The sequence below is a fragment of the Odocoileus virginianus genome, chromosome 6, assembly GCF_023699985.2.
Source record: "Odocoileus virginianus isolate 20LAN1187 ecotype Illinois chromosome 6, Ovbor_1.2, whole genome shotgun sequence".
NCBI classification, from domain to species: Eukaryota; Metazoa; Chordata; class Mammalia; order Artiodactyla; family Cervidae; genus Odocoileus; species Odocoileus virginianus.
Window position 1 is genome coordinate 6,088,676 of NC_069679.1, and position 17,027 is coordinate 6,105,702.

Consider the following 17,027-nt stretch of genomic DNA (forward strand, 5'->3'; position numbering starts at 1 on the left):
TGTTAAAGGAATGAATGTGAGGTAATGTGTTTGTGCATACATGATGGAGAGCGCTTGCATGGACCAGTACATGAGGACAGATACTTAGCACTGAGAACAAATATATATAAAGAAAATACACTTACTTTAAGAAATACATTTTAAAAATATTAAGAGACTACCATAAAAACACCCATTTACTAACCACCCAGCTTTAACAAATGTTAACAATAACCATATTTGCTTCCAATATCTTAATATATAAACAAAAAAATTACAATTTAACTAAAGCCTCATCTTCCATTCCTTTCTGCCCTCTGAGTTAACTATTGGCCTGAAGCTAGTGCATTTCATTCACTTGTATTTTTAAAATTTCTACTATGTAAATATATACATCTTTAAGTATATATCATTATTTTGTATGCTTTGTAACTTTACATAAGTGGTGAAGTGCTGAATACATGCCTTTATGGCTTGCTTTCTCACTCATCAAAATGTTTTTGAGAATTAGTAAAATTGATACAGATGTACTTTCTTCATCTCAACTGGTAGATAGTATTCCATTAATGAAACACTTTATTTATCCATTCCCTTACTGAGGGACATTTAGGTTGCTTCCTCTCCAGGGTGCTGTTATGAACAATGTTGCAGTAAGTTAGCTCCTCATCCAGAAATTTCCCATTTTTTAAACTTTTTTAATATGTCCCCAAACAGATTAGTATGTTAAATCATACTTATTTGGACATTAAGTTATGCTTGTTACTCCGTTAGATTTTGTTTCTAATAGACAGTTTAATATTTTCACATCAAAAGAATGGATATATAAATTCAAGTGGATATTATAGTGTCAGCAGATTGGGCCTTTAGTTTATTTGGTGGTAAAAATTTTATAAAAGGTCCTGCATAGCAAAGTCCCAACTCTAGTTCCCAATCAGCCAATTTTGTAAAGATAACAAAAAGCCTTCAGTAACCTTTGTGATGATAAAAAGGGAACTATATATGACCATGTGGATGTGGTGGAAACCAAAAGGAATATCCTAAAATAAAAGACAAGGACTTAGAGATAAAGTAAAAGTTATAAGGCCCTGGAAGAAAAGAGCCACAGATATCAAAACTAAATACGAGAAGGTTTTCTAAATTTTTTCTTACAAAAAGGTTCAGCAAAAAAGAAAGTAGGAAGGGCTGTTGTTCTTAAAATACTTTAAATGTTTAACCCATAAAATATCCATACTGTGGTTTGCCATGGCAAAAACATTTCTTCTGGAATTACGTACATGATTTAACTATTTGCTTGGTTAATAACTCTGCTTTTCTAAGTAAACTTGCTAAATCAAGTACTGACATTCTTGAAAGGCTGTAAAACAAGAACCATTTGTACAGAGTATTAAAAAAAAAAATACTCTCATTGAACCAAAAACTGAGGAAAAAGTCCAAAATTAGTCCAAACATTTGCTGTGTGCATCAAAGCACCTGGTCTAAATATCCTTAACTACACATTTTCGCAGTTTTGGATCACATGACATTCTTAAGTTCTCTTCCAGCTCTAAAATATTATTATTCTATTCTAAACAATCTAAGTCCAAATCACTTAGGGCTTATGGTCCAAAGCTTAAAAACTAGTCATTCTTGAAAACTTTTCCCATAAATTTTTAATGGGAGGTAGAGAAGTAGGGGAAATATATTTTGAGACCAAAGTTGTAATCCTGGTAGAAAAATCATGTAGGAATTTGAAGAAAGACTCAATACGCATTTCCTCATGTCCATTAGAATGGTTTCATTCTTTTTTTTTTTTTTTTAGCTTTTTGTTTTTTAGGTTTATTTTCTCCTGGTTTCAAAAACTAGAAGATGTTGTCATTCAAGCTACCTAATCTGCCCAAATCAAGAATAATCTATAATATAACTATACTCCTGAGCATTATCAGCACATCAATAATTTATTCCTAACCATTTCCTGATTATACACACATTCAACAGATATGAAAAGAAGTTTCCTGCATTGCATGTCTATTTTAGCATTTCTGAAAGAGATAGAAGTCATTGTGTGTCTACTCTGAAGATCTAAATTTACTTTTACTACCTTATAGACAATAGAAACAGAGATTGTTAATAGATACAAACCACAACCCATTGCTTAAAAAAGACATCGACCACTAAGATCAGGACAGTTTCTCTACATTCAGGACTGATAACCAGAGTTAAGAGAAAGGAAATAAACATTTAAGAGGTTTTTATTCCTATAATGTTTCTTAAGGGAACTAAGAGGAGCTTAAACATTGGGCAAAAATAAAAGTTCTTCCTTACTGTATGTTAATTACATCTCAATAAAAATGAACAAAAAGAAAAGCTCTTTCTCAGTTATTAAATACACATAGAAGGGACTGGATAAGCAGAGTTAACTAAGGAGTAATTAATAATAGCTAACTTTTGTATAGCACTTACTATGTGCCAGGCACTATCCTAAAGTTCTTTACAAATAGCAAACATTTAATCTTCACAAAAAACCTGTGATAAAATACTACTTTATCTTTGTTTCATGAATGAGGAAACTGAAGCACAAAGAGTCAAAGAACCTGTCCAAGACATGTATCTGGAATGCAAATACAGCAGGTTAGCCCGAGTCCATTCTGTTCACATTAGGTTATACGCACTCTCTCTTTTCTTTTATGCTGCCTCTTTACTCTTCCAGCAGAGAATTAATACTCTGACAACACTGGGACCAATACATCAGGGTAAGGAAAAACAGAAACTTACGTCTCTGGTTTTGGTTTCAATGTAACGATTCTACCTTGAACACTTTGATTAATAAGACCTAGTAATGGTTCCAAAAAATTTACTTTCAATCTAAAATGAGCAAATCTATAAAATAAAGGGAAAAATCACCAATGGGTAAATGGCAAGTATCTTTGTGCCTGAACAACCTTGCTAAAATACTAAACCAAATTTGAAATGAGGTTAAGCTGGACATTATATTACAAAAAAGTTCAAAAACCCTTTTTGCCATCACTATCAGTACCATATAAAGCTTTTAAAACTCATTTGCTACCATGATCTTCTTCCTCCACCATAATCTCTCCATTGTCACACATCATCAACAAATCAACATGCAAGGATGGGACAGAAAGTGGATAGAGGAGGAGGTTTCAAAAGTAACATCTCAGGCAAAGACCAGAAGCAAAAAACGGCTTGGAATTTGCAAACTCCCCAGGTGGAGTTGTGTGGCGACACCAGCATCACTGGAGATCACGTGTGCTTCCTGTTCAAGTATTCCTTCAGTTACATGAGCTCCAAGATCAAGCCCTGAGCCTTTGGAGTGGCAGCACTGACTCTAAGACCCTAGACTATCAGAAACTAACCCAGGGGGTATCAAATAGTGAGAACTCACAAAAAGGAAGCCACTATAACATAAGACCTGGCATTACCCAACCACCAATAGCACCCTGTGAAGGACCCCTTATCTAAACAACAAATTACACAAAAATACAAACCCAGTCATCCGCAAATAGGATTACCACCTCACTCAGCCTTGCCCATCAGAGGAAAGAAAAACAAAGAAACAAAAACTCAACACAAATCTTAACCTATAAGAAGCTTACACAAACCACTGGACCAACCCTAGAGGGCAGAAACCAAAAGGAAGAAAGAATTCAACCTTGAAGCCTGGGAAAAGGAGACCTCAAATACAATAAGTTTAAAAAAATAATAGTGAAAAGGCAGAGAAATACTACACAAATAAAGGAACAAACTAGAAACACAGAAGTCCAAATAAATGAAGAGGAAATAGGCAAACTACCTGAAATAGAATTCAGAATAATGATAGTAAAGATGATCAAAAACCTTGAAAGCAAAATGGAGAAAATGCAAGAATCAATTAACAAAGAACTAGAAGAATTAAACAATAAACATACTGAGACAAACAACATAATTACTGAGATTAAAAATAATCTAGAAGGAATTAATAGCAGAGTATCTGAAGCAGAAGAATGAATCAGTGAGCTAGAAGATAAAATGGTAGAAATAACTTCTGAAGAGCAGAATAAAGTAAAAAGAATGAAAAGACTGAGAATAGTCTCAGAGACTCTGGGACAATATCAAACGCACCAACATTCAAATAATAGGAATCCCAGAAGAAGAGAAAAAGAAAGGGTATGAGAAAATTTTTGAGGAGATTATAGTTGAAAATTTCCCCAACATGGAAAAGGAAATAGTCAATCAAGTCCAAGAGGCACAAAGAATCTCACACAGGATAAACCCAAGGAGAAACACCCTAAGACACAAACTAATCAAACTAACAAAGACTAAACACAAAGAAAGACTATTAAAAGCAGCAAGGGAGAAGAAACAAGTAACAAACAAGGGAAACCTCATACACTTAACAGCTGGACTTTCAGCAGACTGCAGGCCAGAAGGGAATGGCAGGATATATTTAAAGTTCTGAAAGGGAAAAATCTACAATCAAGATTACTATACCCAGCAAGGATCTCATTCAAAATTGATGGAGAAATCAAAAGCTTTTCAGAGAAGCAAAAGTTAAGAAAATTCAGTACCACCAAACCAGCTTTACAACAAATGTTAAAGGGACTTATATAGTCAAGAAATACAAGAGAAGAAAAAAGATCTACAAAATCAACCCCAAATAATTAAGAAAATGGCAATAGGAACATATATATGGATAATTACTTTAAATGTAAATGGATTAAATGCTCCAACCAAAAGACACAGACTGGCTGAATGGATACAAAAACAAGACCCATATATATGCTGTCTACAAGAAACCCACTTCAGACCTAAAGACACATATAGACTGAAAGTGAGAGGATGGAAAAATATATTCCATGCAAATGGGAAGCAAAAGAAAGCTGGAGTAGCAGTCCCTGTATCAGACAAAATAGACCTTAAAATAAAGAAGATTACAAGAGATAAGGAAGGACACTACATAACGATCAAGAGATCAATCCAAGAGGAAGACAAAACAATTGTAAATATCTATGCACTCAACACAGGAGCACCTCAATACATAAGACAAACACTAACAAACACAAAAGGAGAAGTTGACAGTAACACAATAATAGCAGGAGACTTTAACACCCCACTCACACCAAGGGACAGATCATCAAAACAGAAAATTAATAAGGAAACACAAGTCTTAAGTGATACATTAGATGAGATGTATCTCATTGATATCTTCAGGACATTGAATACACCTTCTTCTCAAGTGCACATGGAACATTCTTCAGGATAGATCACATCTTGGGTCACAAATTAAACCTCAGTAAATTTAAGAAAATTGAAATCATATCAAGCAACTTCTCTGACCACGCTGCTATGAGACTATATATCAATTACAAAAAAAAAAACTGTAAGAAACACAAACACATGGAGATTAAACAACACGTTTCTAAATAACCAAGAGGTTACTGAAGAAATCAAAAGGGAAATAAAAAAAATTTCTAGAAACAAATAACAATGAAAACATGACAACTCAAAACCTATGGGATGCAGAAAAAGCAGTCCTAAGAGGGAAATTTATAGCAATACAATCCTACCTCAAGAAACAAGAAAAACATTGAATAGACAGCCTAACCTTATACCTAAAACAACTGGAAAAAGAAGAACCAAAAAAATTCCCAAAATTAGAAGGAAAGAAATCATAAAGATCTAAGCAGAAAATAAATGAAAAAGAAATGAAATAAATAATAGTAAAGCTTAATAAAACTAAAAGCTGGTTCTTTGAGAAGATAAACAAAATTGACAAACCTTTAGCCAGACTCAAGAAAAAAAAGAGAAGAATCAAATCAACAAAATCAGAAATGAAAAAGGAGAGGTTACAACAGACAATGCAGAAATACAAAGGACTATAAGAGACTATTATGAACAATTATATGGCAATAAAAGGGATAACCTGGAAGAAATGGACAGATTTTTAGAAAAGTTCAATCTTCCAAGACTGAACCAGGAAGAAATCAAAATTATGAACAACCCAATTACAAGCACTGAAATGGAAGCTGTGAACAAAAATCTCCCAAAAAACAAAAGCCCAGGACCAGATGGCTTCACAGGAGAATACTATCAAACATTTAGAGAAAAGCTAATGATTATCCTTCTAAAACTCTTTCAAAAATTGCAGAGGAAGGAGCACTTCCAAACTCATTCTACGTGGCCACTATCACCCTGATACCAAAATCAGACAAAGACAACACAAAAAAAGAAAACTACAGGCCAATATCACTGATGAACATAGATGCAAAAATCCTCAACAAAATTTTAGCAAACAGAATTCAGCAACACATCAAAAAGTTCATATACCATGATTTAGTTGGGTTTATTCCAGGAATGCAGGATTCTTCAATATTTGTAAATGAATCAATGTGATATACCATATTAACAAACTGAAAGATAAAAACCATATGATAGCCTCAATAGATGCACAAAAAGCCTTTGACAAAATTCAGCACCCATTTATGATTAAAACTGTTAAAAAAATGGGTATAGAAGGAACCTACCTCAACATAGTAAAGGCCATATATGATAAGCCTACAGCAAACATTATTCTCAATGGTGAGAAACTCAAAGCATTCCCCCTAAGATCAGAAACAAGACAAGGGTGTCCACTTTCACCACTATTATTCAACATAGTTCTGGAAGTCCTAGCTACAGCAATCAGAGAAGAAAAAGAAATAAAAGGAATCCAGATCAGAAAAGAAGTAGTAAAGCTCTCACTGTTTGCAGATGACATGTACATAGAAAACCCTAAAGACAGTATCAGAAAATTACTAGAGCTAATCAGTGAATTTAGCAAAGTTGCAGGATACAAAATCAATACACAGAAATCACTTGCATTTCTATATACTAACAATGAAAAATCAGAAAGTAAGGAATCAATCCCATTCACAATTGCAAAAAGAATTAAATATCTAGGAATAAACTTACTTAAGGAGACAAAAGAACTGTACACAGAAAACTATAAGACACTGATGAAAGAAATCAAAGACAACATAAACAGATAGAGAGATATTCTATGTTCCTGAGTAGGAAGAATCAATGTTGTGAAAATGACTACACTACCAAACGCAATCTACAGATTCAATGTGATCCCTATCAAATTACCAATGGCATTTTTCACAGAACCGAAGAAAAAATTTCACAATTCATACGGAAACACAAAAGACCCTGAATAGCCAAAGCAGTCTTGAGAAAGAAGACTGGAGCTGGAGGAATCAGCCTTCCTGACTTCAGGTTATACTACAAAGCTACAGTCATCAAGACAGTATGGTACTGGCACAGAAACAGAAATATAGACCAATGGAACAAGATAGAAACCCCAGAAAAACTCATGCACCTATGTGTACCATATTTTTTACAAAGGAGGCAAGAATATACAATGGGGCAAAGACAGCCTCTTCAATAAATGGTGATGGGAAAACTGGACAGCTAAACATGTAAAATAATGAAATTAGAACGCTTCCTAACACCGCACACAAAGATAAATTCAAAATGGATTAAAGACCTAAATGTAAGACCAGAAACTATAAAACTCTTAGAGGAAAACAGGCAGAACACTTGATGACATAAATCAAAGCAAGATCCTCTATGACCCACCTCCTAGAGTAATGGAAATGAAAACAAAAGTAAACAAGTGGGCGGAGAAGGAAATGGCAACCCACTCCAGTATTCATGCCTAGAGAATCCTGTGGGCAGAGGAGCCTGGTGGGTTACTGTCCATAGCGTCGCACAGAGTCAGACACAACTGAAGCGACTTAGCAGCAGCAAACAAGTGGGACCTGAAAGCTTTGGTACAGCAGAGGAAACTATAAGCAAGGTGAAAAGACAACCCTCGGAATGGGAGAAAATAATAGGAAATGAAACAACTGACAAAGGATTAATTTCCAAAATATACAAGCAGCTCATACAACTCAATACCAGGAAAACAAACACCCCAATCAAAAAGTGGGAAAAAGACCTAAATCTGTATGTCTCCAAAGAAGACATACAGATGACTAACAAACACGTGAAAAGATGCTCAACATCACTTATTATTAGAGAAATGCAAATCAAAACCACAATGAGATATCACCTCATACAGTCAGAATGGTCTGACCATCAAAAAGTCTACAAACAATAAATACTGGAGAGGGTGTGCAGAAAAGGGAACACTCTTGCACTGTTGGTGAGAGTGTAAATTGATACAGCCACTATGGAAGATGGTATGGAGATTCCTTAAAAAACTAGGAATAAAACCACCATGTGACCCAACAATCCCACTCCTAGGCATATACTCTGAGGAAACCAGGGTTGAAAAAGACACATGTATCCCACTGTTCATTGCAGCACTATTTACAATAGCTAGAACATGGAAGCAACCTAGATGAGCATCAACAGGTGAATGGATAAAGAATTTGTGGTACATATATACACAATGGAATATTACTCAGCCATAAAAGGAATGCATTTGAGTCAGTTCTGATGAGGTGGATGAACCCAGAACCTATTATACAGAGTGAAGTGAGTCAGAAAGAAGAAGATAAATATCATATTCTAACACACATATATGGAACATAGAGAAATGGTTCTGAAGAATTTATTTACTGCGCAGCAGTGGAGAAACAGACATAGAGAATAGACTTATGGACATGGGGAGAGGGGAGGAGAGGGTGAGATGTATGGAAAAAGTAACTTGGAAACTTACATAACCATATGTAAAACAGATAGCCAACAGGAATTTGCTGTATGGCTCAGGAAACTCAAACAGGGGCTCTGTATCAACCTAGAGAAGGGGATGGGGAGGGAGCTGGGAGGGAATATATGTATACATATGGCTGATTATTTTTTAAGAAATAAAAAAGAGAAAAAAATGCAAGGATGGCATGAAAGAATAGGGCACTTTGTATATGAATGGCTGTTGACAAGAAATGGCCATCTAAGTAGGGATCACATAGCTGCAAATAACTCTTAGGAAACAACTGAGATATTAGAGATCATACATAATGGCCTTAGACTACTGGAAGAACTTTGGCTTTGAGTGAGGTGGGAAACCACAAGGGTTGTAAGCCCATGAGAGATATGATCTAGACTATGTTTTAAAAGGATCCCTCTTGCTGTGATGTGAAGAACAGGCTGTAGGAAGCTGAGAAAGCAGTGATCAGTTAAACCAGGGGTCTGGCAAACTATGGGCTGCATTCCACCCAAAGCCTGTTTCTGTACAACTGAGCTAAGACTGATTTTTACGTTTTTAAAAGATTGTTTTTAAAACAAAAGGTGAATCTGCAACAAAGACTGTATATGACCTGCAAAAGTTAACTTATTATTTAGCCCTTTCTGCAAAAGTTTGTCTAACTCCTGAATTGCAATAATCCTATTAAGAGATGATCATGGCTTGGATCAGGGTTGTAGCAATGGAGAAGTTGATAAGTACTCAAATTTAAAATATGTTTTGAAATTAAAGTCAACAGAATTTACAGTAGAATTGAACGAGAGGTAGAAGATAGAGGTCAGAGGATTTTTAGTCTGCGTAACTAGAAGAGTGGAATTTCCTTTTACTAGAGGAATAAGACTATGGGGATAAGTCGATTTGGAGAGGGACACTAGGAGTTCAGGTTTGGACATATTATATTTGAGATGACCTATTTGATAAGATATCCAAGAAAAGACAATGAATTAGAAAAATACAGCAGGGACACAGAAATTTAGAATTAAATGATTAGATCATCAAAGAAGTGAGTTTAGATTATAAACATAAATGGTCTGAGGACTGAACCCGGGGACACTGTTGCATAGAAATTAGGGAATTGGGAAGGAATCAGCAAAGGCTTTCCTGGTGGCTCAGACAGTAAAGAATCCACCTGCAATGTGCAAGACCCAAGTTAGATCCCTTGGTCGGGAAGATCCCCTGGAGAAAGGAATGGCAACCTACTTCAGTATTCTTGCCTGGAGAATTCCATGGACAGAGGAGCCTGGTGGGCTACAGTTCACAGGGTCACAAAGAGTTGGACAGGATTGCATTTTCTCTTCTTGCCACTGTTTCAAGAAGGAAGAAGTGATCATCTATGCCTAAATGTACTGAAAAAGTAATGAAGCACTGAATCACTGGATTCAACAAGAGAAATCTTGGTGGAATGATGAAGACAAAAGCCTTACTGGAAAGAGTCAGAGTAAGGAAGGAGATGGAATATAGTCAACTCTTCTAAGGCCTTTTATTATAAAGACAATCAAATGGGGGGAATACATGGAGTGGGATATAAAGATCAAGAAGCTTTGTAAAGATGGGAGGTATTGTAACATGCTTCGCAGGCTGAAGGAAATAATCCATTAGAGTGAAAAACTGATGAGTCACAAAAAAGTAGGGAGGATTGTTGAAGCCATGTCCTCATTTCAAATAGGTGAGTTCTAGTGCACAAGTGGAGGGGTTACCCTCAGCTAGTGCGTTACTTTTGCAGTAAGGGGGAAAAATTTTTTTTTAATTAAAAAAAAAAGAAAGAAAGCTTTTTGCACAGTTCTTTTTGAAAGTTCAGCTAAACCACTTTCCTAAAAATAAAATATATGAAATCTTAAAAAAAAAAAAAATATATGAAATCTTTAAGAAATCTATTTTTTTTAATTCAGTAATTGTGCTATGCAGTTTTCCAAAGATTTATTTTAAATTATGCTCTTTTCATGGATGGCTAATTTTATCCATGCAGAAGAGTCACTTACCATACTGTTATTGAGATTCTTGTCAACTTTGCAGAATGTGTGTGGTGGACTTTCTCCTTTACTGGGTATAATAATACATATGTCTGTAACAGCCAACGTATTCTGAGTCATGTTTTCAGAGGCTCTTCGGTAAGTGATATAAATTCTCTGTGATGAGGTACTGCCGCTAATATTTGCAGGGCGTCCATAGGGAGTACTCTGGATAATTTCACACCCTTGTTTCAATCTTTCTTTCCAGTCATATAAAACCCTAAAAAATAAATTAGTACACAATTACAAAACACCCTCAAATATGAAAGGCAATATTGTCAGGAATCAAACTCATCCTTAAATGTAGCAAATACTCGAACTGTACTGCAAGTTTGAATTGTACAGCCCCATATAAAGTTAAAGAACAACTGTTCTCCCTACTAAAAATTAATAATGTAAGGAAAACACAGATTAACTTCTGTGTTTATTGACATAAACCACAGAATGGCATTTTGCAGAATGTGCCAAGGTATTTTAATAGATAGATGGACAGATAACACAGATAGGTATATGTATGTATGTTTCTAAAACCAAGCATCTTTAGAAAAAGCAACCTTGTATTTTGACCAAAGTTAAAAAAGTTTTTTAAGGCTTTCAAAACAGAAAATGACCTCAAATCTATCTCTCATCAAAGTGTAAGTGAAAGTTTCCCCATTCTCCTTTACGGTAAAGTCGTAAGTTTTTAGTAACAGACCGGCCAGGCACCCAATCCCCTAAATTCTCTAACTGCTGTTACCTGAAGTGCCTGGGACCACAAAGAAAACATCGCGTGTGAGTATACTAGTTTACTTCCGCACAGAATGCACTGATTTGGACTTTAACACTATCTTTGACCTTAGCCAAAACAATACAAAAAATTAAATTAAATGTAAAGTGAAGTGAAAGTCCCTCAGTTGTGTCCAACTCTTTGTGACTGCATGAACTATACAGTCCATGGAATTCTCCAGGCCAGGATACTGGAGTGGGTAGCCTTTCCCTTCTCCAGGGGATCTTCCTGACCCAGGAACCAAACCGGGGTCTACTGCATTGCAGGTAGATTCTTTACCAACTGAGCTACGAGGGGAAAAAAAATTTGACCAATTTTTGAAATGTAGTGCCAAAATTGGTCAAATTTTTTCTAATACAATTTTTAATTTCCCTTTTGTCTCAGCTGTCAGCAAACTTAGTATTTTTCTTTCTTTTGACATTCTATTTCGAAAATTTAGAACAAAATTTGATGCTTAATTATAGCAGCTATGTATATCTCAATGTTAGCCTAACTGCTAACTCCTCGATTTGATCTTGCTTTTTCTTTTTTTAAAAGTAAGCTTTATTGGAGGATAATTGCTTTACAATACTGTGCTTTTCTTTTTTTTTTCTTAATCCTAAAAAATGGCATTGTCAACCTATTACATATGGAATGGATACAAAACAAAGAACTACTGTATAGTTCTATATACAATATTCTGATATTCTAATACAAGGAACTCTATAGAATATTCTGAGACCATAATGGAAAAGAATACAAATGCGTATATACATGAAAACCTAATCACTTTGTTGTATAGCAGAAATTAACATTATAAATCAACTATACTCACAATTTAAAAAAATAAATAAAAAATCTTAAAGGTATTCGTAATAGAGAAGTTAGACATATCTGGATTTGAATTCCTACATCCTGGTACCAGCTGTATGTCTCAGGTTGTTACTTAACTTCTCTGAGCTTTATAATACTCAGCTATAAAATTTAAAAATTTAACTCATAGGATCTTGGCAGAATTAGATGAGAGTACAAGTAGGGTCTCCAAAATAATGCCTGGCACACAAATGCTCAACTGAAATCAAGAGGAAAAAATACAACACACAGAGCAATTTTAAAAAAAACACCATTTATCACCTCAAACTCTTAAAAGATACAGGAATATAAGTACAATTTGGAATATAAGCTACCTATTTTCTTTAATCAGGTACTGTGCTGTTGTATATATTGCTTATTTTGCTGTTTTATATTGTTGGGTAACTTTTCCTATTTATTTAAACTGCAAGCTTTTTAAAGGCAACAATGATGTCACATCCTCCACAATGACAAACATATGAGGATAGCCATAATAGTGGTTAATTTATTCATTCCAGTTCATGTCCTTCCCTGTTGGAAAATCCTTCCTATGCCTGAAAAATTTCTCATCTTTAATTTAAGGCAACTCTAACACCCAAATAAGAATCTACAACATTCCCTTCATTTTATCTGCAAGTCAGAATTCAGACAGTGATTAGTGAGCATAGGAGCTACTTAACCTATCTTTTGAAAGTACAATTGGCTTATTTTCCCAAGCTTACTAATTATGTAAGCTTCATATGAAGCAATATGGTAGCTGTTCTGAAACCTACTTAAAATTACAGCAATTGATTCATGAATTAGCACAATAAAGACTGAGTTTAATATAGCTTGTTGATATCAAACATTAGATAATAGAATTTTAAAAGGAGAAGAAAGTGTCAGGAGCTCTTCCAGTTCATCCAATCTCCACTCAGGCATGAGTAAACTTGACTATTCACTTTCAGTCTTAATATATTAGGAGATGGAACTTTTATAGCCCTTTGCTGATATTAGTAGGGATACTGCTATCTTCTTTATTTTTAACCAAAATATTGTAAGTTAAGCCCATCCTCTTTGACAACAGAGTCATGGAAACAAGAAGGCTTAAAACTGTCAGTTACTCAAAAGGTTAAACATAGAATTATTGTATGACCCAGCAATTCCACTTCTAAGTATACATGCAAGAGATATGAAAACATACATCCATACAGAAACTTGTACATTAATACTCCCAAAAGCATCATTCATAACAGCCAAGAAGTGGAAACCACTCACATATCCATTGTCTGATGAATGTATAAATAAATTGTGGTAGACCCATAAGATGGAATATTATTCAGCCATATAAAAGAATAAAGCACAGACACATATTACAACATGGATAAACCTTGAAAACTTTATGCTAAGAGAAAGAATCAGCCACAAAAGATAATCATATACAGTATGATTCTATTGACATAAAATGTCCACAACAGGCAAATCCACAGACACAGAAAATTGACTAGTGGATTGTCTATAGGGAAAATTAGACAAACTATAATGAATATAGGTGTTGTTTATTTGTGCGGACATGATAAAAATGTTCTAAAATTTATTGTGGTGATTCAGCTATATAAATAGACTAAAATTTACTGAATTGTACCATTTAAAGGAGTGAATTGGATGGTGTAAATGTAAATCAGTAAAGCTATTATCTAAAAAGAAAACTACAATTTCAATACAACAGCCTAAATAAAACACTAATTTATCCAAGACCCTTGTTTCATGCACACTGACTTAAACTCCCAACTATAAGGATCATTATAACTGATCCTTAAAAGCCATCTTTTTCTCATATTTTAAAAATAACAAAGTATATGATCAGAATAATACATGGATTTCTGATATTTTTCTGTAAATGTTTTTCAAATTATCTCCCCTATTTTTAATAGAAAGAACTCAGACAAAAGTGCTAGAACAAAGAGACACTGAACAATGAGAAGGAAATGGCATACCGCTCCAGTGTTCTTGCCTGGGAAATCCCATGGATAGAGGAGCCTGGCAGGCCGCAGTACATGGGGTCACAAAAAGTCAGACACGACTTACCAAGTAACATTAACACTTTAATGCCCAGGATGGATTTTCTAGCTCCAAGTCACCCTTTGAGGAACTGTCTCATGTTGTACTGCTTTGTGTAAACACAAAGCCAATATTTTAAGACAACAATGACAAAAAAAAAGAGACACTAAAAAGATTAAAGGAGCACAGGAAAAGAAAACATGATTCTGGATATAAATGTGTCTATTTTTTTAAAGTATTTACAAACAAACGAGTTGAACGGTTAACTTCAAAATCTACAAGGCAAAAAAAAAAAAAAAATCTACAAGGCATATTATTTGAGTCAATAACAATAATTCTTTAAAAAAAATACTTACCCCAGATCCGTAAGTGGAGGCTTATCTCTTCCTCTTCTATAGCAAAGGAAAATCTGTGGCCCCACAAGACTTCCATTATTGAGATCAGCTGACAGTCCCGTTGGGGTAATATCAATACATGTGTAATCCCGTGGCACTTCCTCCCCAAGAGATTTAATAATAACTGAAACATCTGTGATAGGCTCTTTTGGTCTGGCTACTTTATGACAGGCATCATTGAAATGAATTTCTTCTTCAAGAGGCTTTGAAACATCAGTTAATCCTGCTACAACAAAGTAGTCAGCAACACGAGGCCCCTTATCTTCAATCATCTTCCATTACAGAAGGTACATCTAAAAGGAAAGTAAAAAACCAGTATTCTCCTATAAGTCAAATAAATATAAGTGGTTTGTGTACAAATAAGAATAAAAATAAAAAAAAGTGTACCACACCTCTGATAAAACACACTAGTAGTATACTTTTCACTGTCATATGTTAAAAGTGTTTTTAAAGAAACGGGACTATGTATAGCATTTGGAAAAGACCCTGATGCTGGAAACAACTGAAGGCAAAGAAGAGGGCGACAGAGGATGAGACGGTTAGACAGCATCACTGACTCAACGGACATGAATCTGAGCACACTTGGAGACAGTGGAGGAGCCTGGCATGCTGCAGTCCATGGAGTCACAAAGGATTGGGCACGACTTAGCAAATGAACAACAACAACAGTCTTATTATAAAAGGAATGCATGAATTTCCATTTTTGGCAATATGAAAGCTTAGATTACCTAAGTAGACAACAACAAAAGAACATACAACCTTCTAAATGCATAGTGCTAGTCACTCAGTTGTGTCCGACTCTGCAACCCCATGAACTGTAGCCTGCCAGGCTCCTCTGTCCATGGAATTCTTCAGGCAATACTACTGGACTGGGTTGTCATTCCCTTCTCCAGGGGATCTTCCCAACCCAGGGATCACACCAGGTCTCCTGCATTGTAGGCAGATTCTTTACCATCTGAGCCACCAGGGAAACCCTAAATGCATAGCGTAGCGTGTAAAAATGTAAGGAAGGACTTCCCTGGTGACGCAGTGGATAAGAATCTGCCTGCCGATGCAGGAGGCATGGGCTCAATCCTGGTCTGGGAAGATTCCATGCGTCACGCAACAACTAAGCCTGTGTACCACAATACTGAGCTCATGTGCCACAACTACTGAAGCCCACGTACCCGAGAGCCTGTGCTCTCCAACAAGAGAAGCCACCAGTGAGAAGCTGGTGCCCCTCAACGAAGAGTAGCCCCCGTTCACTGCAACTAGAGAAAGTCTGTGAGCAGCAATGAAGACTCAGTGCGACCAAAAATAAATAATTAAAAATAAAATATTTTTTTTAAATGTAAGGGAAAAACAAACAAACAAAAAACAGAACAAAGGAAGGGAAAAAAATGTCAGGGCAATTCCCAGTGTCCCCAAACAGTAAGGAAACTGAAGGCCAGAATGCAATGTATAAGCTGATATTGAGTGGGAGAATTCTGCTGATCTCCTCAGTAATCAAGGGGCCTGTGTTTTTAAAAGGTATTGCAGGGACAGGAAACAATACATTGGGACCACATAAAATAGAGAATTGGAACTGAGACATTTGTATAAAGCCAAGAGCCTCAAAGGACTATATCCTCTGTTAAAGAGTAGATTTTAAAAATCCATTCACTGCTACAGGGAGATAATAAAGTTTACTTCAATCTGGGCCCTACTTTGAGGAGAGTAAAAAATCTCTTCTGAGAATGTGTAACAAAAGGCCTACTCACACTTGATGTGAGGTTTGACCTTAAGCCATCTGCATGGCCCTAGGAAGGTCCAAACTAAGTTATTAATAATAACTGTGTTCCCAGGCTAGTGATAATCCTGGGGGAACAAAAGTAAAAAACTTCTAGAGGGTACCCTCAACACAGGCTTTCCACAGAGAAAGCCCCACTGAAGATGACCTCCTAGTATAAAATTACAAAACAAAAAGAAAAATCCACCCTAAATGAGTTTTAGCAGGTACAATAAATAAAAGAACTTCAAATAATAAAAGTAGGGCAGTGATTATAACACTAAGACATGCTTATAACAAATTCAAAGAAAAAATTACACAAAGTGAAATTCATCATGTATCAATATTCACAAACATTTAACAGCAAAATCTCCTTCAGTTGTCTAGTATCCCTTAAATCTTGTTTCTTGAATGAAGACACCCCCTCCATCAATATTGTCATTACTAATATAACAATTATAGGAAAACAGTTTAACCTAAAACAGAAATTTCCCAACATGTGTCTCATGTTAGACTTAGTTTCAATAAATGCAAAGAAAGGATCTTATGGGCA

At 35.3% G+C, this 17,027-nt stretch overlaps 1 protein-coding gene across 7 annotated transcripts in view; it reads right to left on the minus strand.

Annotated features, from left to right (window-relative positions):
• DENND4A (DENN domain containing 4A) overlaps positions 1-17,027 on the minus strand; it is a 112,995-nt gene that overhangs the window by 63,487 nt on the left and 32,481 nt on the right. For all 7 annotated transcript variants that reach the window (XM_020876843.2, XM_020876846.2, XM_020876842.2 and 4 more), the window contains 2 exons: positions 14,689-15,020; positions 10,666-10,915 (listed from right to left, as the gene is read on the minus strand). In XM_020876843.2, the coding sequence (XP_020732502.2) occupies positions 10,666-10,915; positions 14,689-14,999 (561 nt within the window). In that variant the 5' untranslated portion in view covers positions 15,000-15,020. The remainder of the gene's footprint in view (positions 1-10,665; positions 10,916-14,688; positions 15,021-17,027) is intronic.